At 44.4% G+C, this 25,472-nt stretch overlaps 1 protein-coding gene across 1 annotated transcript in view; it reads right to left on the reverse strand.

The window, feature by feature from the left end:
• The window catches only part of cttnbp2nlb (CTTNBP2 N-terminal like b), a 46,151-nt gene that overhangs the window by 18,592 nt on the left and 2,087 nt on the right, over nt 1-25,472 (reverse strand). Inside the window, exon 2 of the mRNA XM_080763765.1 lies at nt 20,758-20,862. Coding sequence (XP_080619891.1) covers nt 20,758-20,862 — 105 coding nt within the window. The remainder of the gene's footprint in view (nt 1-20,757; nt 20,863-25,472) is intronic.

The following is a 25,472-nucleotide window of genomic DNA, read 5'->3' on the forward strand; positions in this document are numbered from 1 at the left end:
TCACCTGTGGCACATTTTACGATGTCAATAACAGCTAAACTCCCGAGAACATTCCACACAGTCTTGGCCAGTGGAGTGTAACAACCAGATGAGCTTCTGTATACGCGTGATTATAAATATTCTTTACCCTACACTGGGCTGTCAAGAACAATACGTGGTGAGAAAACAAAGGGAGATAAATAGCATATAAAACCAGGAGGCGTGACAACAAACACAAGTGGAACACGTTGCAAAATACACTGGCTTTACTCTGAAGACTGCCTATATTAACCACTAAAATCCTCACAGTAAAAGGGGCCATGTCTTTCCGGCACCCCAGAGCCTCTATTTTGAAGGAATCCCGGAACTGATTGTCTGGATTTTCGGTGGTTAGGTGACCACCGAATTACAACATGACGTCACAAGCCGTGGTGAAGAGCAAACCACCGCCACCGCCCGGCCCTTCTCTCTGTTTTTACTCACCACCGCTCAACGTTATTTCAGCTCCGGTGGTCACCTCACCACCGAAAATCCAGACTATGAATGATCCTTTAGAGATAGGGTGAGAAGTTCAGTCACACGAGAAAGACTCAAAGTAGAGTCGCTGATTCTTCGCCTGGAAAGGAGCCAGCTTAAGTGGTTCAGACATCTAGTTAGGATGCCTCTCGGGCGTCTCCCTAGGGAGGTCCTCGATGCACGTCCCACTGGGAAGAGACCCCGGGGAATACCAAGGCGAAGTTGGACGAAACACATCGACTTTAGTGCACTTCCCCCCCCTCTCCCACAGGGAGGGGAAGTGCACTAAAGCATTATGGGAATTCACAGACCTCATTATTTTGCTGGCCATAAACTGTAGGATGCAAATTGTGCTACCGTTATCTACTACAAATACTATTTACATTGAGTGACTGCAGAATTACAGCTAATGGCGCTTACTTCTGTAAAGCCAGCTATCTTAGTGCATTACAGCTAATGGTGGCGCTTACTTCTGTAAAGCCAGCTAGCTTAGTGCATTACAGCTAATGGTGATGTTTACTTCTTAGCCATTCTGTTCATTACAGTCCTCCTGAGGGAGTGGACTAAACCCACGCTCGCTCACGCTAAACAGGGACGTCCAGAGAGGGTTAGAGTGACAGGGGCTGAAGTCCCGTTAAGAGGGCGCTTTTGGACAAAAAGAGCGAAGATAGCACATCTACAAGCTCACAACGCGTCGCGCTGCGACACATTGAGAGCTTGTAGATCAGCTATTTTCGGGGCGCAAACCCATCACTCTTTATCTAGTGGAGATGCAGTGTGTATGGCAAAATACTGTGTTCAAGGTTCAGGAGACTTCTCCTGAATGCATGCCTTCCAGTATGGCATGGAAAGTAGTGGCATTTGCATTCTTTCACTATACCTGTATAAGTAAATGCTGCACTCGTGATCTGGAGAGGGCAGTTGTTTTACACACAGGTAAAAGGGCATGGGCTGAAGCCCCCTTTGATGTCTATGTGTGCACGTCCCTGATGCTAAATGCCATACCTCGTGCTCAGCTGGGCTTTAGCCCATTCTGGGCGGAACCCCTTTTGGTGTTTTATTATTAGCCATTGAAAAATAGCAGATCTACAAGCTCATAGCGCGGCACCGAGTGCTGCGCTACGAGCTTGTAGATCTGCTATTTTTGGAAAATCATGAAAATGTGGTACAAATCTTTGAATATATATTCTTTCAGAGCAAACGTTTTTAACTCTCTTTGCTTCTGAGAGGTTCCTGAAACAACATATTTTGAGATGGTGGTCATTTTGGGGGTCCTTGACATGAAAAAGTTTGAGAACCACTGCATAGAAACATAGGTTTTTCAGAAAACTGTCATGATTTTGAAGACATTTTTTTTAATTTCTCAGGTCTAAATGGGTTAGGCACCCAGACCATGCTAAATGCCATACCTCGCGCTCAGCTGGGCTTTAGGCACCCAGACCATACTAAATGCCATACCTCGCGCTCAGCTGGGCTTAGGCACGCAGACTAATTGCCGGTTTGGATGGACGGCGGTGAACTGATGCTACTGCTATTATTCCCAAATGGTAATTGTAGCGGTATTTGGACAGTTCTGCCCTGTTGGCAGAGAGAGACTGAGAGAAATGAGAGAGAAAGAAAGTGAACAAACAAATCGACCTGCACTGCTCATTCAGACAGGAATGGTCGACATGCAGAGCATGTCTCACACAGAGAGAGAGAGAGAGAGCTGCCAGCTAGATAGATGAATGGAATTCTGAAGACTTGATTGACAGGAAAATGACCTACATTTTGTGGCGTGTGTGTGTGTGTGCATCCACGCATGTATGTGTGTGTGTGTGTGTGTGTGTGTGTGTGTGTGTGTGTGTGTGTGTGTGTGCGTGCATTGGGAGGGGTGGTTATCAAAGCAGCGTGACCCTCCCTCTCATTAAAAAGTCTCTCTCCGTTCCTCAACCATTGTGTTCAAATCACTCAAAACCCATTTAGACCTGAGTGTCGATTCTGCTAATGTCTTCTGAATCCTAACGGTTTTCAGGAAACACGTACGGTATATGTCATGTCAGTGGTGCTCTTTTCATGTCAAGGACCCCCGAACTTAAAGATGGAGTGATTTTTTTCCACCCTAAAACATGATTATAAGGTCTTATTGTTATAAGGAGGAGTTTTTTCAAAAAAGTGTACAGTATTTGTTAAAATGTTGTTTTATGTGGTCACGTGCACCAGTTCATTACGTATGCCTGGTTTTCCTGAACTGAAGCCACACCCACAGCTGTAGTTACGATAAAGGGGGAGGAGGGGTTAGGGAAGGGGCTGATAGGTGATGTCACTATATTACTGTTTATGTCATTGGCCCGTTTGACTGTCAAGGGTTCAGCCTCCAGGAAGAATCCCTAAATACAAAGTTAATACACCATTGCACATAAAAACGACTCCAGGGTGTCTAATGAAGTACTGTCACCTCATAGAAACATGAAAAACTGGAAAATACAAAAATGTGGCATTCCATCTTTAATATGTATTTTTGGTCGCCTACTAATATTGCTATTCTGTGCCTGTCGGTACGCAACTCGAACCGGCGCAGAGTCGGGCTCTGGTGGTCGTCGCAACGCTCGGCACGGCGACTTGCTCGGCTCTCATGGCGGTGCCTCACCTGGCTCAAGGCCACCAGAAAAGGCACACCTCCGTCATGGTCGCAAAACTTTAATATATCTGAAAAAAAGTAAGTTGTTTGCGGTTGACACTCAATGAGCCTCTGAGACAGTGATATCTCTGCTCTGACCCATTTATTTATCCACATCGACAGCAGACAAGCTGGTGGGTCCAGAAAACCACGGCCACTGCTATATGCTCTATACAGCCTTATAGTTGCAACGTGTCTAAAGCTCTGAAGCGAAACCTCAGTCTGTGAACTCCAGAAGAACACCAGGTCCTCCAAAACCAAACCAAGTGAAGAGATGGAGGAACTGTGTGATTCTGAGATGAGGAGAATTCAGCAATACGCTGTGCATGTAACTCTGGATCCTGATACAGCATATCCCTGCCTCATCTATATCTGAGGATGGAAAACAAGTGAGTTGTGGAAACGTAATGAAGAATCTGCCAAACAACAAAGAGAGAATCTCTACAGTGTCTTGGGAAAACAGAGCTTCTCCTCAGGAAGGTTTTACTATGAGGTTCAGGTCGGAGGGAAGGCCGCCTGGACAATAGGACGGCCAGAGAGGAAGGGAGGCATCAACAATGGTTACTGGTCTGTATGGTTGAGGAATGAAGATCAGTACCAAGCTAATGCTTCCCCTCCTGTCCACCTCCCTGTAAGAGAGCATCTCCAGAAAGTGGGAGTGTTTGTGGACGTGGACGTGTTTGTGACGTGGAGAACAGAGTTCATCTCTACTCTTTCACTGGCTGCACCTTCACTGAGAGACATCCATACTTCTGTCCATGTATGAACCGTAATGGTACAAACCCTGCTCATCTCTCCTGTCAGTCACACTGATATGAGGCTGATCTGCATTTACATTTAAGAGAATGTGTGAATGAAAGTATGAGGACGGAGCATTTGTTGCCACGGATTGGCTCTCAGCCAATCGGTGAAGCAAGCGGTTTGGGTTCACCAATCGGGGAAGCCGAAGCATATACAATCTCCCGAACACACTGAGGCCCCTTTTCCACCAAAATAACTTTGGTTCTAGAACTGGTATCATTCTAGATTATTTGGAACCTCTGTGCTTTCACGGAACCGGCAGCCATTCTTTTTTCCCCCTTTTTTTCTGAACCAACTTTTAGGGTTCTAAACCAATTCATTGTCAGTGTAAACACTTCAATATTAGGCGGGAAAAAATAACCCCGTGGAAAATGGTCCTGAGAATGTGTGTCTCTTTCTCAGACCTGCAGGCTGACAGGAAATTATGAATTGCATTTTGAATTAATTGCAATTTCATAGCGCTTATCCAAGTGCCCAAAGCGCTTTACAATGGTTCATTCATTCATGTAGGGTTCAGTGTCTTGCCCAAGGACACTTCGACATGTGGACAGGAGGAGCCGGGACTCGAACCGCCGACCCATGGATCATTGGACGACCTGCTCTACCTCCTGAGCTACAGCCGCCAGCTATTTACAGATATTTGTGGTTCCTGGGAAAGTGTTGGTCCGTTATAACCACCATGTCCATCCTCTCTTCTCCGGAGTAATCCTGATGCTTTCTGCTATGCTAAAAGGAAGGAGGGGTCCGTGCTGGAGAACTGCTGATTAAAAAAAAAACAAAAAAAAAAAAGATTCAACAAAACAAACGTGATCAGCCAGGGTTCTACTTCTGTTTCAATAGTAACAACCACAAATATCAATGACTTCCTCGGTCTAAAGCCCAAACCACACCAAAGGGTTCGGTTGGGACAAAACAGTTGCAACTCATATAAAGACCAAACCACACCAATGCAACTCATTGAGTTGCAATGAGTTGCATTGGTGTGGTTTACTTTAAAATAAAGTTTTGTCCCAACCCGACCCTTTGGTGTTTGGGATTTATAGAGCGTCCGCTTCCCTCCATACCAGAACTGAAACTGAAAGTAAAAAACAAAAACACAATCCCATAATACTCCTCACCAGCACGCTCAGCCCGCCTCAGGCTCCATATCAGACGCACTCGCCACGTTTGAGCGGGTCGGTCGGACGACTTTTCAGTGGGTCCAGAAAAACACGCCCACTGCTCTATAGCTGTGAGGCGAAAGTGCTACCGACTGTGCCACCGTGCCCCTCCTATTGCATACATATTTTGGATTTTTGAGTGGTGCAAACCACTCCTATAGACAGCTATGTATGTGGCTGTGTCCCTGGGTCTGTCCCTGTGTCCCTGGCTGTGTCCGAGCACGGAAATAGCGTTATAGCGTTTGTTCACCACCAAGTGTCACTGTTGCACAGCATAACACACAGACACACACAGGCCAGGGAGGAGGGCTTGTACAGTACAGTACAGTACAGTACAGTACAGTACAGTACAGTACAGTACAGTACAGTACAGTACCCAGACTGGTCTGATTTTTTGTGTTAGTCTTGTGTTAGTCTTGTGTTAGGTCTTGTAACAGGAGCTGTAGGTTGCTCGGCTAGCGCACTGTGCACACAGTATACCGTGATGTCCTCTCCTCTCCTCGCCACACAGCTGTGTGACAGTGATTAAAGGAGGAGAGGCCTCATCGCTAAAAAGGAAACTGGATAGCAGTGTTCCTTTTAGCGCTGTGCACAGGGACACCATGAGCTGTCTTCCTTTCAGAGCCCTCCCTGTGTGCACAGGGACACCATTGTGCCTGCGGGCCGGCTGCAGGTATAACTCATTCACAGAGTGAAGGAGGGGGTTTACCGTACAGGTGAAAACCAGAGCCATCTAATAGAAGAGTTACGATATTGAGGGGGCAGAAACCGAGCGCTCGAGCGCTGTTCATGCAGCCTGAACTGAGCCAAGCTGGAATTGGAAATACATTGTTTTCAACATGACAACTGTTTTAAAGTATTGTACAGTAACAACTAAAGTCTCTTTAATGTTTATGTTGTACTATTACTACAAAACAATTTAAAACAAAGGGATTTAAGATCATTAAAGCTGGCCTGTTGCCTGAGTCCAATGAATTTCTGCCTACTTCCGGTCCAGGACTTGGCCCAGTTGGTTGTCTCAATGCGTAGTCTATGTAGGAGAGCCGCCATTGGACTGGCCCCATGAAGTGAACGAAGTTTGCGTAACTCTGTCTATATCTAAGGCTTTGGTGAAAACAAACCTCCAGCATGTCTCTCCCATGCCAACAGCTGCAGGGAACACATTCAGCGGGACTTCAGAGGATCTGGAGGAAATTAACCACCTTGTTGACAGGTCCAGATTAGAGGAGCCATGTTTTGTTTTGTTTTTCTCAGTTTTATGCCACAATTTCCGCAACCCATTTTTTCACCCAGTGTCCATTATCTAATGTAATCCTGGGTGCTACACTTCCTCTGCCAACCTGGGGGGGAGGGGGGGGAGGGGGAGGTAGTTTTAGAGGACAGGATTACTGCATGTTTTTTGTGAGGGTACCTACCATAGGGGATACGGGGAGAACATGCAAACTCCACACAGAAAGGCCCTTTTTCCGGGAGGCGGACTATTTTCCGACAGCATTCTAGCCGACAGGGCAACGGTCCGCTCCGCAGCGGGGGGACATTCGCTGCGATGCGAAAAAGCGATGGTCCGACATGCGCTGCTCCCGTGCTTGCGGTGAGGGTTAGGTTAGGATTGAGGTTTCGGATCAATATGCTGTCGGAAAAAAGACCTGCACCCCTTTTTCCAACCCCACCTCGGGTATGGGCGGCCACGGTTTTGTGACATAATCTTCCAAGTCAATTTTGAATTCTGGACTTTGTACTTGTAACATCTATATTGAATTGTTTATACTTAAAAATAGTTATTTTCCACCACTGGAGACTGCATGGTCCATGGGCATGCAATTCAATTCAATTCAATTCAATTCAAAGGGCTTTATTGGCATGAGAAAACATACGTTTACATTGCCAAAGCAGAAAGAACAAAACAACAATACAGCAATACAATCAAAACAAAAATGATGTACTTTGAAGGTCAGAATCTTCAATAGATCAACTTCTGTGTACCAAGATAACTCGATGCAGGTATAGTGCAGGAATATACACAATGATTAGTCTTTAGGGTGGTTGTGTTCCATTTGATATCCTTCTCCTATCACAGCAACTCACAAATCTTGCTGCTGTGTTTGCACATTGTTGTACTTCGCCCAGCAGATATGGGAGTTTTTGGTCATTGGTCATGTTTTCAAAATCTCCGTGTGTGGTTGTAATCTGTGGGAAGTATGTGTCTCTGATGTCTTGGTACAATGGACAGATGGTTAGGAAGTGTAGCTCGGTTTCCACTTCGTTTAGTGTGCAGTGGGTGCATAGTCTGTCTTCTCTCGGGATACAGGTCTGCCTATGACGGCCTTTCTCGATCGCGAGACTGTGCTCACTTAGTCTGTACCTAGTTAAGATTTTTCTTTGTTTTGGGTCGGTCACGGTGCTCAGGTATTCTGCCACTGTGTATTCTCTGTTTAGGGCCAGATAGCATTCTAGTTTACTCTGCTTTTGTGTTGCTTCTTTCCAATGTGTCAGATAGTTTTCCCTTTGCTGTTTTATAATTTGGTTTAGTCCAATGGGCATGCGCACACACGCACACAAACGCACACACACACACACACACACACACACACACACACACACACACACACACACACACACACACGCACACACACACAGCCAGCCCCATTATGGCCAGTTTAAACATTTATTAAAGTGCAGGAAACTGCCATTTTGTTTCTTCCTCCTGCGAGACAAAAGTAGCCTCACCCCAGAGACACACACACACACACACACACACACACACACACACACACACACACACACACACACACACACACACACACACACACACAGTTGTTGAAGTCCCTCCCTCCCTCTCACAGAGTGAGGACTAGTGGGTCAGACACTAGGACAATGCGAGAGGCCTGAGGTATTGAGACAGTGTCTTTGTGCAAGTCCTGTAATCTCCTCGCCTCGCCCATAGAGTGAGAGGACAGGGAGAGAGAGAGAGAGAGAGAGAGAGAGGGTGGGGGAGAGAGAGAGGTCACATTCCTTGTTTGTTAAACTAGGGAAAGGTGCCTAAAATATGGCCTCCTTGCTGGTGCCTCGCTTGCGTGTGTGTGTGTGTGTGTGTGTTTGTGCGCGCGCATGACGCATGATGCATGATGCACGCGCATGATGAGATGAACAGAAAATAAAGTGAGACGAAGGAGAGATGAAAGACGTTCAGTGTGAAATGACAGTGATGTCATCACCCGCAGTGAATTATGTCATCACCCGCAGTGATGACATAATTCACTGCGGGTGATGTCATCACCCACAGAGGAATGTGGGCGGTGCCACAAATTGAAGAGGCTGACGACTGATCTATAATGTACAATCATACATGGACACATATTTCACACACACACACACACACACACACACACACACACACACACACACACACACACACAGATTTTGATTATTATTACAAAACATACATTAACCACTTCAGCCCTACACACACACACACACACACACACACACAGATTTTGATTATTACAAAACATACATTAACCACTTCAGCCCTATATACTGTATACAATTTGGCCATTTGAAAAGAGCCGATCCACAAGCTCACAATGTGTCAGCACATTGTGACCTTGTAGATCTGCTACTTTCAGAAGATTTGTGTACCATTCTACATAATGGGCACTTTTTTTGAATTACTTTTGGTACTTTAAGTACATTTTGATGCCAATACTTTTGTACCTTTACTCAAGTAAATTGTATATACTGGACCTTTACTTGTAACAGAGTGTTTCTACATTGCAGTATTGATACTTTTACTTCATACAGTACTTGTATCAGTAGATTTCATTCCATGGCTCCACTCTCCATTTCATCATTCTTTCAACATGACCTTATCGCTTGTTTTCTGATCCAATGCCACACAAAAGAAAACCCTGCCCATATTGGGTAATAATAATAATGCTGCTACAGTAACAAAAACAGATGCCCTTTTCTTTTCCCCGGCCCCGTATATAAAGTACAGTACAGGCCCAGTACGTTGTTTATGCAGTCGGGGATATAAATGCCAGCCCAGTAAAAATAGACAAAAGCATTTTATAAAGATTACAGGACGTGAAATCAGATGGAAAAACAAAACGGGCGGAACGAACGGACACAGCCACCGCGTTCAAACCCAAACCGCCCCGTAGGGGGGCGGGGCCAACGAAAACATCCCAAACCGCCCCGTAGGGGCCAACGGAAACATCGCTGTCCACAATTAAACTGCTATCTAACTATAATAAACTGCTCTCCAGTGGCAAAGGGTCAGGAGGGGTTAGGAGTTCCTTATAGTCTGTTGGCATGGGATTAGTTTCAATATCAAAAATGTTTTCTCCACTATAAATTCACTGCCACATAGTAAACAAGTAAAACATTTGTAATATGGCCATATTATAATCCTAATAAAAACAGATTTGACGCATTTATCTAAATACTATGTATGTCTCAGAGCCATAGAGTGAGACAGAGTTACAACATTGAGGGGGCAGAAAACGGAGTGCTCGAGCGCTGTATACAGCCTGGAGAGTGACAAGCTGGAGTTTGAAATGCATTGTTTCCAACGAGGGCGGCGGAAACAAGAGCTATTTTATGCATGTGTGCAACATGCCAACTGTTGTAAAGTATTGCACAGTGACAACTACAATATCTGTAATGTTTATGTTGTACTATTAATAAAAAACTATCTATAATAAAGTGATTTAAGATGGGCCTGAGTCCAGTGCATTCTGCCAACTTCCGGTCCAGGACTTTGTCACTGTTTGCTGTGCTCTTTGGCAATAGAAGACCCGCCATTGGACTGAAGCCCCATGAAGTGAAGAGAGTTGTCGTAACTCTGTCTCACTCTATGGTCCTGGTATGTCTATAATAATGTATGTTTTGGTAATTTATTATACTATTACACACATACAACATGGCTTAATAAGTAGACACCAGACCCATTCTGTCACTCAATGTGATTCACACTCCCCCAAACCAATTGGTAGCCCATTTATATGCTACCCAAAAAAATGAAACCTTAACTCTGGAAAAAAAATGCGACAAATTAACAGACTTGGCCAACATGTTGTGTTGCTATAGCGTTTACGCGACGCGAGGTGTGACGATGCATTTTTGAACACTCACTTGTAAACCTGTTATGCAAAAACAGTAGCCGTTTGGAGTTCCCATGTACTCGGCCCATGGATCGAGAGGGACACGCGTTCTAGCGTGCACGCACACGCGTGCAGCTGTGCACCGTCTACCTGCGTGTGCACGTGAATTTTCTTTTTGGCCCCCACAACGTGGTATATCCCGTGCAACAAGCATGCATGACACCACCACCACTGGGCACATGTATCGCATGTCATCACGTTTTCCAGGAGGAATGTTGCCTCCAGTGATGCGTCTATAAGCTGTCTCTCTCCTTCAGAGAGATGGGGATAATGAAGCAACGGAAAAGAACATGAGCACGCAGGGCAAAGAGAGGAGTTGTACGGACATGTCCCACACAGCAGGTACGACCAAAACGTATATACGCTGAACGAATATGATACGCCGCACAAGTTCTCCTGTGGTGTGAAAATGGTGCTGTGTGTGTGTGTGTGTGCGTGTGTGTGTGTGTGGGGGGGGGGGGTCGGGTTTTCTGGTCAGGAAAGTCAGGAAAAACGTGGCTGAATGGGTTAGTGAAAGGATGAGAAAAACAACATGTTAACCGCACTAGTGGTGGTGGAAAAAGTACTCTCATTGTATCAATACTGAAATGTAGAAATATTCCGTTACAAACTAAAGTTCTGTAGTTATGTACTTAAGTAAAAGTACAGAACTATTGGTATCAAAATGTACCAAATGTAGAAAGTACAGTGAATGCAGAATGTCCCGTTTCACAAGTTTTCAAATGTATAAGATCTTGTATGAAAATCTTAAACTACAGATCTACAAGCTCTCAATGCATTGTGAGCTTGTAGATCGTCTATTTTCAAATGGCCGAAACGTATGAAGTGCTTAATGTATGTTTTGTAATAATAATAAAAATCACACCCGTGTGAAGTGAGGGGCGCTCTTATCTCATCGTACGTCATCATGACGTAAGTCACGTAACATGTTGTCAATGGGAATTTATGTTTGTGTAGGACCAAATTATCCGATTTGCTCTATATGATGCAAATTCTCCATTAATTTGTCAATGGCATTTAATGGTTGTGTTAAGACAAACATCACACTATAACTGAATATAGGAGGGGCTAGCGCCCCTCCAAAATCTACAAAGTAACTACTATAATTACAGTACTTAAGTGAATGTACTGTCCATACACTGATCCGCACACACTGAGGACTAGCAAGATCTCTTTGAATGGATGGTCGTCCCCGGCAACCTAACTGGCATCTTGAGTTAGTTTGAATGGAGGCAACCTAACTGGCATCTTGAGTTAGTTTGAATGGAGGCAACCTAACTGGCATCTTGAGTTAGTTTGAATGGAGGCAACCTAACTGGCATCTTGAGTTAGTTTGAATGGAGGCAACCTAACTGGCATCTTGAGTTAGTTTGAATGGAGGCAACCTAACTGGCATCTTGAGTTAGTTTCAATAGAGGCAACCTAACTGGCATCTTGAGTTAGTTTCAATGGAGGCAACCTAACTGGCATCTTGAGTTAGTTTGAATGGAGGCAACCTAACTGGCATCTTGAGTTAGTTTGAATGGAGGCAACCTAACTGGCATCTTGAGTTAGTTTGAATAGAGGCAACCTAACTGGCATCTTGAGTTAGTTTGAATGGAGGCAACCTAACTGGCATCTTGAGTTAGTTTGAATGGAGGCAACCTAACTGGCATCTTGAGTTAGTTTGAATAGAGGCAACCTAACTGGAATCTTGAGTTAGTTTGAATGGAGGCAACCTAACTGGCATCTTGAGTTGGTTTGAATGGAGGCAACCTAACTGGCATCTTGAGTTAGTTTGAATGGAGGCAACCTAACTGGCATCTTGAGTTAGTTTGAATGGAGGCAACCTAACTGGCATCTTGAGTTAGTTTGAATGGAGGCAACCTAACTGGCATCTTGAGTTAGTTTGAATGGAGGCAACCTAACTGGCATCTTGAGTTAGTTTGAATGGAGGCAACCTAACTGGCATCTTGAGTTAGTTTGAATGGAGGCAACCTAACTGGCATCTTGAGTTAGTTTGAATAGAGGCAACCTAACTGGCATCTTGAGTTAGTTTGAATGGAGGCAACCTAACTGGCATCTTGAGTTAGTTTGAATGGAGGCAACCTAACTGGCATCTTGAGTTAGTTTGAATGGAGGCAACCTAACTGGCATCTTGAGTTAGTTTGAATGGAGGCAACCTAACTGGCATCTTGAGTTAGTTTGAATGGAGGCAACCTAACTGGCATCTTGAGTTAGTTTGAATGGAGGCAACCTAACTGGCATCTTGAGTTAGTTTGAATGGAGGCAACCTAACTGGCATCTTGAGTTAGTTTGAATGGAGGCAACCTAACTGGCATCTTGAGTTAGTTTGAATAGAGGCAACCTAACTGGAATCTTGAGTTAGTTTGAATGGAGGCAACCTAACTGGCATCTTGAGTTGGTTTGAATGGAGGCAACCTAACTGGCATCTTGAGTTAGTTTGAATGGAGGCAACCTAACTGGCATCTTGAGTTAGTTTGAATGGAGGCAACCTAACTGGCATCTTGAGTTAGTTTGAATGGAGGCAACCTAACTGGCATCTTGAGTTAGTTTGAATGGAGGCAACCTAACTGGCATCTTGAGTTAGTTTGAATGGAGGCAACCTAACTGGCATCTTGAGTTAGTTTGAATGGAGGCAACCTAACTGGCATCTTGAGTTAGTTTGAATGGAGGCAACCTAACTGGCATCTTGAGTTAGTTTGAATGGAGGCAACCTAACTGGCATCTTGAGTTAGTTTGAATAGAGGCAACCTAACTGGCATCTTGAGTTAGTTTGAATGGAGGCAACCTAACTGGCATCTTGAGTTAGTTTGAATGGAGGCAACCTAACTGGCATCTTGAGTTAGTTTGAATGGAGGCAACCTAACTGGCATCTTGAGTTAGTTTGAATGGAGGCAACCTAACTGGCATCTTGAGTTAGTTTGAATGGAGGCAACCTAACTGGCATCTTGAGTTAGTTTGAATGGAGGCAACCTAACTGGCATCTTGAGTTAGTTTGAATGGAGGCAACCTAACTGGCATCTTGAGTTAGTTTGAATGAAGGCAACCTAACTGGCATCTTGAGTTAGTTTGAATGGAGGCAACCTAACTGGCATCTTGAGTTAGTTTGAATAGAGGCAACCTAACTGGCATCTTGAGTTAGTTTGAATGGAGGCAACCTAACTGGCATCTTGAGTTAGTTTGAATGGAGGCAACCTAACTGGCATCTTGAGTTAGTTTGAATGGAGGCAACCTAACTGGCATCTTGAGTTAGTTTGAATGGAGGCAACCTAACTGGCATCTTGAGTTAGTTTGAATAGAGGCAACCTAACTGGCATCTTGAGTTAGTTTGAATGGAGGCAACCTAACTGGCATCTTGAGTTAGTTTGAATAGAGGCAACCTAACTGGAATCTTGAGTTAGTTTGAATGGAGGCAACCTAACTGGCATCTTGAGTTAGTTTGAATGGAGGCAACCTAACTGGCATCTTGAGTTAGTTTGAATGGAGGCAACCTAACTGGCATCTTGAGTTAGTTTCAATAGAGGCAACCTAACTGGCATCTTGAGTTAGTTTCAATGGAGGCAACCTAACTGGCATCTTGAGTTAGTTTGAATGGAGGCAACCTAACTGGCATCTTGAGTTAGTTTGAATGGAGGCAACCTAACTGGCATCTTGAGTTAGTTTGAATAGAGGCAACCTAACTGGCATCTTGAGTTAGTTTGAATGGAGGCAACCTAACTGGCATCTTGAGTTAGTTTGAATGGAGGCAACCTAACTGGCATCTTGAGTTAGTTTGAATAGAGGCAACCTAACTGGAATCTTGAGTTAGTTTGAATGGAGGCAACCTAACTGGCATCTTGAGTTGGTTTGAATGGAGGCAACCTAACTGGCATCTTGAGTTAGTTTGAATGGAGGCAACCTAACTGGCATCTTGAGTTAGTTTGAATGGAGGCAACCTAACTGGCATCTTGAGTTAGTTTGAATGGAGGCAACCTAACTGGCATCTTGAGTTAGTTTGAATGGAGGCAACCTAACTGGCATCTTGAGTTAGTTTGAATGGAGGCAACCTAACTGGCATCTTGAGTTAGTTTGAATGGAGGCAACCTAACTGGCATCTTGAGTTAGTTTGAATAGAGGCAACCTAACTGGCATCTTGAGTTAGTTTGAATGGAGGCAACCTAACTGGCATCTTGAGTTAGTTTGAATGGAGGCAACCTAACTGGCATCTTGAGTTAGTTTGAATGGAGGCAACCTAACTGGCATCTTGAGTTAGTTTGAATGGAGGCAACCTAACTGGCATCTTGAGTTAGTTTGAATGGAGGCAACCTAACTGGCATCTTGAGTTAGTTTGAATGGAGGCAACCTAACTGGCATCTTGAGTTAGTTTGAATGGAGGCAACCTAACTGGCATCTTGAGTTAGTTTGAATGGAGGCAACCTAACTGGCATCTTGAGTTAGTTTGAATAGAGGCAACCTAACTGGAATCTTGAGTTAGTTTGAATGGAGGCAACCTAACTGGCATCTTGAGTTGGTTTGAATGGAGGCAACCTAACTGGCATCTTGAGTTAGTTTGAATGGAGGCAACCTAACTGGCATCTTGAGTTAGTTTGAATGGAGGCAACCTAACTGGCATCTTGAGTTAGTTTGAATGGAGGCAACCTAACTGGCATCTTGAGTTAGTTTGAATGGAGGCAACCTAACTGGCATCTTGAGTTAGTTTGAATGGAGGCAACCTAACTGGCATCTTGAGTTAGTTTGAATGGAGGCAACCTAACTGGCATCTTGAGTTAGTTTGAATGGAGGCAACCTAACTGGCATCTTGAGTTAGTTTGAATGGAGGCAACCTAACTGGCATCTTGAGTTAGTTTGAATAGAGGCAACCTAACTGGCATCTTGAGTTAGTTTGAATGGAGGCAACCTAACTGGCATCTTGAGTTAGTTTGAATGGAGGCAACCTAACTGGCATCTTGAGTTAGTTTGAATGGAGGCAACCTAACTGGCATCTTGAGTTAGTTTGAATGGAGGCAACCTAACTGGCATCTTGAGTTAGTTTGAATGGAGGCAACCTAACTGGCATCTTGAGTTAGTTTGAATGGAGGCAACCTAACTGGCATCTTGAGTTAGTTTGAATGGAGGCAACCTAACTGGCATCTTGAGTTAGTTTGAATGAAGGCAACCTAACTGGCATCTTGAGTTAGTTTGAATGGAGGCAACCTAACTGGCATCTTGAGTTAGTTTGAATAGAGGCAACCTAACTGGCATCTTGAGTTAGTTTGAATGGAGGCAACCTAACTGGCATCTTGAGTTAGTTTGAATGGAGGCAACCTAACTGGCATCTTGAGTTAGTTTGAATGGAGGCAACCTAACTGGCATCTTGAGTTAGTTTGAATGGAGGCAACCTAACTGGCATCTTGAGTTAGTTTGAATAGAGGCAACCTAACTGGCATCTTGAGTTAGTTTGAATGGAGGCAACCTAACTGGCATCTTGAGTTAGTTTGAATAGAGGCAACCTAACTGGAATCTTGAGTTAGTTTGAATGGAGGCAACCTAACTGGCATCTTGAGTTAGTTTGAATGGAGGCAACCTAACTGGCATCTTGAGTTAGTTTGAATGGAGGCAACCTAACTGGCATCTTGAGTTGGTTTGAATGGAGGCAACCTAACTGGCATCTTGAGTTAGTTTGAATGGAGGCAACCTAACTGGCATCTTGAGTTAGTTTCAATGGAGGCAACCTAACTGGCATCTTGAGTTAGTTTGAATAGAGGCAACCTAACTGGCATCTTGAGTTTGTTTGCCTTTGGAGAGAGAAGGAGCGCACATACGTGCACGCACGCACGCACACAAACGCAGGAGGCCTTGCCTCCCGTTGCCTTTCAAGTCCTCTGATGTGAAAGCCTCCCGGGATGCTAAAATTAGTCTCATGATGGCATTACAAAAGCATTAGAAATGTGTAAACAGGAAGCAGAAGAAGTGGAGCCAGCAAAGACAATGGCACTATAGGAAGCATCCAGCCTGCTACTGTTCAGACATACACCACTTAGTTACCTCGTCCTCAGCCACATTCCTGTCTGTTTTACCCCTTGTAGTTGGTTTGCTGCCCTTTTCTCTCTACACCAAACCGCTTTGCAGAATATAGCAGACCCACCACAAGATATTATCCCATTGCTGAAAATCGTCTAAAAATGTACCTGAGGGGGCTTTGGAATAGAGGCGCTGGCGTTGCATAGCCTATAGAAAACCGCACTCGGAATGGGAAATAGAGGGGGGGAAACATGGACCTAACTTTGTAATGCTACTGACCTTTGTGCACAACACCCTTGAAAACAAAGTATCGTATTGTGGTTTTGGGTCAATCAAGTCACCTTAAATCAAGTGGCAGTTTTTTTTATATCTTATATCTTTTTAGGGGCATGTCAAAGCTTTGCTACCTTTTGGGCACGGAACCTGGAACTATAGCCTATAGTTGACCGGGGTCCCCCAGGGCCCTGTGTTGGTCCACTTCAAAAAAAAAAAAATTGCCGAATATAGCCGATCTACAAGCTCCCGATGCGTTGTAATGCGACGGATTGTGAGCGATGTAGCTTAGCGGAAGTGAATTGGCCCCTGACGTTTTCCTCATGGTTTTGGGTCGATGATGGAAAGTGGAACGCAGCAAGCAATGATAGAAACATACGACCCAAACCCCTTAGTAAGATCTGCTCTCCCGCTGGAAAATGAATCACCAAAAACTAAGACGTTGTCTTTCTCTGTTGTTATGTTGCATTGCTGCTCGATTATTTCTCTAAACTGTATTTATTGTCTTTTGTCTGTACTTGCTGAACATTACTACGTTCAAAATGTGTCACCAGGAGCCAACTCCTGTGGCTTTAAACAGACAACATCAAAGTGCTTAACTTAAACCTCTCTTTAAGTCTCTCTCTTGTAGCAAAAACACAAGAGTAACTAAAATGAATTGGACAGCCAACTATAGTGCTGCACCATTCTTTCTCAAATTTAGAAATGATGAGATTGCATAAGATTGTCTGAATCTGAATCTGGATCTATTTTGTATTATTGTGCAGCAGTAGTAAGAGATGAGGTCAGATTTGCTCTCCCACTGGAAAACGAATCACCCAACTCTCTGTTGTTCTGTACCGTTTCTTGCACTGAAGCCCTTAGTATTACTGTATGTCTCCTAAATGAGTGTCAGTGTTGTACTACAGTAGTAGTAGTAGTACATCAGTGTTGTACTACAGTAGTACTAGTAGTAGTGGTAGTACTACTGTACAGTACATCAGAGAAGTTCGGGCCTGAGGGCAAACGGTTCTGAACCAGCCAAGCTCAGACGCATCCATAATGGTTATGGCACGCATCCAGATCTGACACGCACGCACACACACGCGCACACACACACTCGCACGCACAGACGCTCAGACGCATCGAGGATGGCACACGTCCAGATCTGACACACGCACAGCCTGACCCCGAAATTCTACACGCACGCACACACACACACACACACACACACACACACTCATACTGTATATACACACACACACACACACATACTGTACATACACACGCACGCACGCACACACACACACACACACACACACACACACACACACACACAAACGTCCCCTCGGGACGATTGTACAGTTTCTCTGTTCTTTCCGCTCCTCTGCACCCCCCCTCTCTTTATCTGCGCTGATCTGGTGGTTGCTCTGCTGAGAATGTAGCGTGTTTAGGGCCCCCCCCAGGAAGGAAGGAAGGCAGCCACACAGTCAGCCACATTATTACCAACCGGGGGTCTTTGCATGTCGTCGTGCCCCCCCTCCCCCCACACACACACACACATTCAGTGTGACACTGGGGTGGTCCTCAGTGTGTGAGCGGTCAGTGTTTACAGTGGGTAGGAAATCGCGGTCCGCAGAGTCTCAATCACTGACTTCACTTGTTCCGTGCTTGGGGTGGGGGTGCCCCTTGCACTGCACTGCACAGCGGCTCCATTCACTGCCGTGTGTGTGTGTGTGTGTGTGTGTGTGTGTGTGTGTGTGTGTGTGTGTTGCAGGAGCCTGGCTGTGGGGGACACTGTTCTAGAGGGGTAAGGGTTAGGGGCGATGCCAGGGCAGGACACTCTGCCCAGTTCAGCTCCATCTCTCTGGGCATTAGGCCACTTGCCGGAATGTGAACTCTGGCATTTTGAGTACCCTCAAGTTTTATGTTAGAAATGTTGAGTATGGGTCCCCCCAGCATTTATAAACTTGTTGAGCAATTTTCATAATTGGCATAATATGTGACCATACATACCGTTTACAAAAACACAGCCATATAGCCACTTGACATCGTCACATTTGTGATGACACGTATGGCCGTTTTCAGCCCAAGGAGTGTTTTTTCTGCAAAACTGATGCTTGGAATGGATTCAGATCATGAAAAGCCCCTAGTTCGTCACATGCTACTTAAAGCATAATAACATTGAGATTTTCTTTCCCTTCTATGGTCACATATTATGCAAATAATGAAAATTGCTCAACATATGCGAGTTAGCATCCGGTTTTATACATGCGGGGAACCCATACTGAACATTTAAACACTAGTGATGCACCGATGTATCGGCCACATAATCAGTATCGGTCGATATTGCGGTTATCGATCAAATAAAACTGACATAAACCGATGGCAGTAGCCGATATGTTTATCTGCATGTTGTTGATAAGCATACATTTTGCATTGGCTATGTTGGAGTGTTGGTTACCTGTAGTCTATACCAAACTTCTGAACATTTATTTCTTGTATTGAAGAATGAAGATGTATTTATTTAAGACTATTGGTGATCGGGCCTTTGCAATCCGTGCACCCTCATTATGGAACGCCCTGCCACTGGAGATTAGGCTTGCCGACTCGGTTCCTTGTTTTAAATCACTCCTGAAGACCCATTTCTACAAAGCTGCTTTTAATCCTTTATCGTTGTTATTTCCTTGTACTTTCTGATGTATTTTTTCATCTTTTTTATTCTTTTATGTTTTTCGATATGCCATTATTCTGTGTTTTTGCTGTTGCCTTTGGAAATAGAATATAATATCATACATCCAAAGGCAACAGCATAATGAATTTATATGTTGTTCAGCACTTTGTGACCTTGTTCTTGAAAGGTGCTATATAAATAAAGCTTTATTATTATTTCGTTTTTTTATTATGTCAAATTTGACTGAGGGACTGCCATTGGAATTTTTTTGAATTCTTGTTTTTTTTCATGTCATATATGAAAGCAGGGAATCATAGCTTCAAATTGACATATTGGTTGTTCAGTTTGACCCACCAGTTTTGGAGATATGGCTTATCGAGTAATGTCTTGCAGAAAACAGCGAGTTGAGAAAACAGGCTTGAAAGGTTCACTTCTGTGGTCTCTAACATTACACCTATGTAGCTACATGTTTAAGCATTTATTTCATATTTACACATCGATTTCAGCTCTGACACTTATTTCAGACATGCTCTAGTATGTGAAGAGTCTGCCTGTGCCATTAACTCATTTTTGGAAAAAATAAAAAAATGTTTTTCTCAAAATGTACTCAAAATGCTGGCATGTAGACTATATACAGTACATCCAGAGTACCAGCCAAGTAAACACGTGTACACAATAACATAGACATCAAAGGGGGCTTCAGCCCCTGCCCTTTTACCCGTCTGCAAAACAAACTGCCTTCTTCAGACCAGGAATGCAGCATTTACTGATGGTGAAAGAAATGCACATGCGCCTCCTTTCCATGCCATACCTGAAGGCAGCATTCAGTCTCCTGAACTTGGAACGCAGAACAAATTTGTTTCGAAATCCATGTTGTTACACCCTACATCTCCACTAACTAAAGAGTGCTGGGTTGCGCCCCGAAAATAGCTCATCTACAAGCTCTGTGAGCTTGTAGATCAGCTATTTTCTCTATTTTTGCCCAAAAGTGCCCTCTTACGGGATTTCAGCCCCTGCCTCTCTAACACTCTCTGCACGTGCCTGATCCAGAGTGCCAGCCAAGACAGAAAGACAGACGGCCTCTGCTCTCTCTCCTTTTTGGCCTATAACTCACTCACACATTCTTACTCGTACTCCTGCTGCCATGTGAGTGCCAACGTGTCGTGGTTGGCAATGGTATGCCATCCTTTTGCTGCTAATGGACCCCCTCCACAATTGCCAATCCAAATATTTTAGCAAACCCGACCGTTGCTAAGCTGGCAATATTATGGTCTGGCAAGCTTCTGTCGTCAACCTCATAGCTGTCAGTGTTATTTCGCATGGCTGTGTGTTGTTGAACACATATATAATATATACACAGCTTAACGTCGCGGGAAAGTTACACGACTCACCCGCCCAGGTGATGGCAATAATTATACTAATCGCCGTAGTACTGTTTCTCCCTCAGTCATTTCCTCGTATTTCTAGTTAATTTAAACTCTCTCTGTGGTGGTGCACTGCGTGCCTGCGTGTGCATACGTGTGTGGTGCGTGTGTGTGGTGGACTCACCCTCAGACTGTGGATGACCACATCCTGTGCCTCCAGCTCTCCTTCCAGGATGGAGAGGAGAGTCAGCAGCTCCGCTCTGCTCAGAGCCTCCACATCCATCATCTCCTACAGGGGAGGAGAGGAGAGGAGAGGAGAGGGGTACATGCGTTACATTCATACACTGATGGCATAAGCCAGTGGTTCTCAAACTTTTTCATGTCAAGGACCCCCAAATTGACACTAATTAGCCCTGCAGACCCCCATATGAAAAGATATGCCAGGGACCCCCCATAAGAGAACATTTTAGGCTCTAGCAGTGACTCTCAGCCATTTTCATTTCAAGGACCCTCAGTTTGACATTTTAATTTAATTTAATGGGATTTTTATTTATTTTTCTTTGGGACCCTATAATTTATTTTGTAAAATCAATGTTAATTTCTAACTATCCATTCAGCTAGGGACCCCCTGGAACTTCCTCAAGGACCGTAGACTAATGCATGTCAAACTGGGGGTCCTTGAAATTAAACGGGTTGAGAATCACTGCTAGAGCCGGAAACAGCTTCTCGTGTGGGGGACCCTGGACTATATTTTCAAATGGGGGTCCACTGGCTAATGAGTGTCAATTTGGGGGTCCTTGTCATGAAAAAGTTTGGGAACCACTGGCGAAGGAAACAAAGGCACCAACCTGCTCATCGGGAGCAATTAGGTGTTCAGAGTCTTATAAATTAGGGGTTCAGAGTCTTGCTCAAAGACATTAACTCTGGGGGAGCCCTATGACTGACTCTGGGGTCCTGTCAGGGTTGTGCTCAGGGTTATAAACAGGAACTCATTAGCATATCCGCATGTCAATGTGTAGCCCCTGCGAAGCACTGAGGAACGCTTGTCTGTCCGTTTCTCCACTCTGCGACGCAATACTCAGCATACTGAAGAGTGTGTGTGTGTGTGTGTGTGTGTGTGTGTGTGTGTGTGTGTGTGTGTGTGTGTGTGTGTGTGTGTGTGTGTGTGTGTGTGTGTGTGTGTGTGTGTGTGTGTGTGTGTGTGTGTGTGTGTGTGTGTGTGTGTGTGTGTGTGTGTGTGTGTGTGTGCGTGCGTGTGCGTGTGAATCATAAAGGTCCTCTCTGTAAAGGCCTGGTCACTTGGTCAGGTCACAAAACTCTCCTCACACAGCTGACTTCATCCCTATAGCCACTAAACCCTCTATACTTGGTGAACTTCACCTTAGCTGCATGGCTCTATACTTGGTCTTTTTCGTCTACGTCTAAACTCCTGAAGATTGACGATCTGTTTGGGTGAATTGGTTGATTGATTGATTGATTGCAAAGAGATTTGGTGTAGAGGGGAAAAAGGAGTCACCCTGAGGGACCAAACTCAATAGAGGTTAAGATGTTTTATGTGTGCAGCACTGCTGTGCCAAGACAGAATGTAACCCCCCAGGGACACTAAAGTTGAACCTCCAATCTTGAACGTATAATATGCCATTTGCAGTACGATGTGATCTCCACCACATTTCATATTCCTTTCTGCTTAGCAAAGTTACTTTATTTTTATTTTATTTTTTTACAGTATGTAAAAGTATCAATAGGCTACTGCAATCTATAAATACTCTGTGTTACAAGTAAAAGTCTGGAATTTCAAAAATTACAAAAGTTTTAATTGGCATCAAAATGCACTTGAAGTACCGAAAGTAAAAGTACTCGTTGAGCAGAATGTCCCATTTCAAGTTTTCAAATGGCCGAAATATATATAGTTCTGAAGTGCTAACGGTCGCATTTACAAAATTTACAAAATGACAAACATTTACTTGTTTCTAACTATCCATTTAGCTAATTAGCCCTTCGCTAAATCCCATCCCAAAAATGCTTGTCCAATGCCAATCCAAATAGTTTAGCAACTGTTGCTATGCAGGTCAGCTTTCGTCACATCATAGCTGTCAATGTTATTTTGCATGGCTGTTGAACATTTACACAGGCTTAACGTCGGGAAAGTTACACGACTGACCCACCCAGGTGATGGCAATACTAGCTAATGAGTGTAGTCTTACCGTACATGAAAACTCCTGTCGGGTAGTCGTTAAAAGTTGATTTCTCCCTCTGTCATTTCCCCGTATTTCTAGTTTATTAAAATAATGTCATGCAGGCCTGGTTGACTATAGATTTAGAAGACATTTTGAAGGTTTTGCTTCTGAAATAATCCATTATTTATATGGAGAAATCCCGTCATCTAACATGCATCTCAATGGGTGAGAAGGACATCTTGACCTGTCTCCTCGCAGTGACATCATTGAAGCTAATAGAAACTGCATGCAGGCTTTCTATTCCTGAAATGTTGCAATGCGATAATGGAAGCCATCGTTCTCACGATAATACAAATCTAAATCTGTTTTTCTTTTCTTTTTAAATCTTGTTTAAAACTAAATCTGCCCAACGATGATGTCACTGGTGGACGGTTTTCTGAACTGCCCACACCCCTGCTATGAGACACAGACTGAGTATTTTTCATGAACATTAGTGAGGACCAATTATATAAAGTTAGGTTGAAAAGTGGCGAAGTGGTCCTTTAAGTACAGTACTTGAGTAAATGTACTTTACAGTTACAGCACTGCAAAACACAAATTCAGTGGCCTTGTGGTTAGAGTGTCTGCCCTGAGACTGGGAGGCTGGGGTTTGATCCCTGGCCGGGTCATACCAAAGACTCTAAAAATGGGACCCAATTCCAAAGGGGGCTTCAGCCCCTGCCCTTTCACCCGTCTGTAAAACAAATGCCTCTCCTTTCCATGCCATGCCGGAAGGCAGCATTCAGGAGAATAAACTTGAATGCAGCATATTATGTTGAACTTTTTTTTTTTCTAAATCCATGTCGTATACACCGCATCTCCACTAGCTAAAGAGTGCTGGGGTTGCGCCCCGGAAATAGCTGATCTACAAGCTCACAACGTGTTTTATTTTTTACGGTCGATCACTTCTCTCTTGGCATTGTTTGCATTCCTGTATCTGTATCTGTTGTGCTCTTTCTGGGCTCCAAAACATCCTCCCTCCATGTCATCACCACAGACACACACAGCTCAGTGCATTCTGTGGCTCGCCACTCAATCACATCACCACACTGGGGCACGCACACGCACAGTCGCACACACACACACTCTCACACACACATGCGTGCACGCACACACACGCACAGTCGCACACACACACACACACACACACACACACACACTCTCACACACACATGCGTGCACGCACACACACGCGCACACACACTGCATTCTGTGGCTCGCCACTCAATCACAACACGACACGACACTGGGGGACAAATTAATGGTTAGCTACTTGGTGCTACTGCTTGAATATGAGAGGATAGGGCATGCACGCACGCACGCTTAAATCACATTGACACACAGTGTGTCTCATCTATTGTGTTGTCTGGTCTTGTTGTATTATGTCTTCCTGCTTTCGTTTTCTTAGTCGTGTCTGTGTTAGTAACAGCCTGTAGTCTTGGCTGAGCCGTCAGGTAAACACACACACACACACACACACACACACACACTCTGTTAGTAATAGCCTATTCTTGGCTGAGCTGCCACTTAAGCCCGCCCTGTTTTTCCCTTATTTTCTAAAGAATGTTTCTTTACCTATGATGACAGACATGACCAAAATAGGAAAGGCCAGGTTCAAAGCGGTTTAGCTAAACTCTCTAGCAGCGGTATATATATGTAGATTGTAGACTTGTATAAACTGATATCTGATTAAAAGACCATGCACGTCACCACTTTTCAACCTATCTTCCTATAAATGGTCCTCACTAATGATAAAATAGCACCATGATAAAATAGCACCAAACCAGGGCGGGGTTCCACGGAAAACCTTATTACTAACAGTTATAGCATAATGGGTGGCTGTGGCTCAGGAGGTAGAGCAGGTCGTCCAATAATCCGTGGGTAGGCGCTAGGCGGTTCAAGTCCCGGCTCCTCCTGTCTGTCCACATGTCGAAGTGTCCTTGGGCAAGACACTGAACCCTACATTGCCTCCAATGAGTCGGTCGGTGTGAGCTCGCCACCGTCGGTGTGTGAATGTGGGATAGTGAGGACGCTGGCGTCGACTGTTCGCCGCTTCACCTCCCAATGTATGAATGGATGAACCATTGGAAAGCGCTTTGAGCACTTGGGAAAGCGCTATAAAAATGCAATTCATTATAATGTTCCCGACCCTTCCTCCATGGAAAACCATGGATATTATAGTTGGCAGCACATTCTGAACTAAAGCACCCGTTATAGCATAATGCTTCCCGACCCTTCCTTAAGTTCCTCCATGGAAAAGCATGGATATTAGCAGCACATTCTGAACTAAAGCAACAATCGTAGCATAATGCTTCCCGACCCTCCCTCCCTCCATGGAAAAGCATGGATATTAGCAGCACATTCTGAACTAAAGCAACAATCGTAGCATAATGCTTCCCGACCCTCCCTCCCTCCATGGAAAAGCATGGATATTAGCAGCACATTCCTGGGATGTTTCCTCGCCATGGGAATTGTCACACAGAGGTAATCCCTGGATCCCTCTCATCATGGCCAGCGGCTCTCAGGGGACACGGGGAAATACAAGTACTCAAGTACTGGGCGGCGGTGGTTCAGGGTGTAGAGTGGCCGGATATGGCAACCGCAAGGTTCCCAGTTCGAACCCTGTGGGCTCCCCCCAGAGTTGGTGTCGAAGTGTCCTTGAGCAAGACTCTGAACCCCTAAT

Source organism: Protomyctophum bolini, assembly GCF_963924005.1.
Source record: "Protomyctophum bolini genome assembly, chromosome: 5".
Lineage (NCBI taxonomy): Eukaryota > Metazoa > Chordata > Actinopteri > Myctophiformes > Myctophidae > Protomyctophum > Protomyctophum bolini.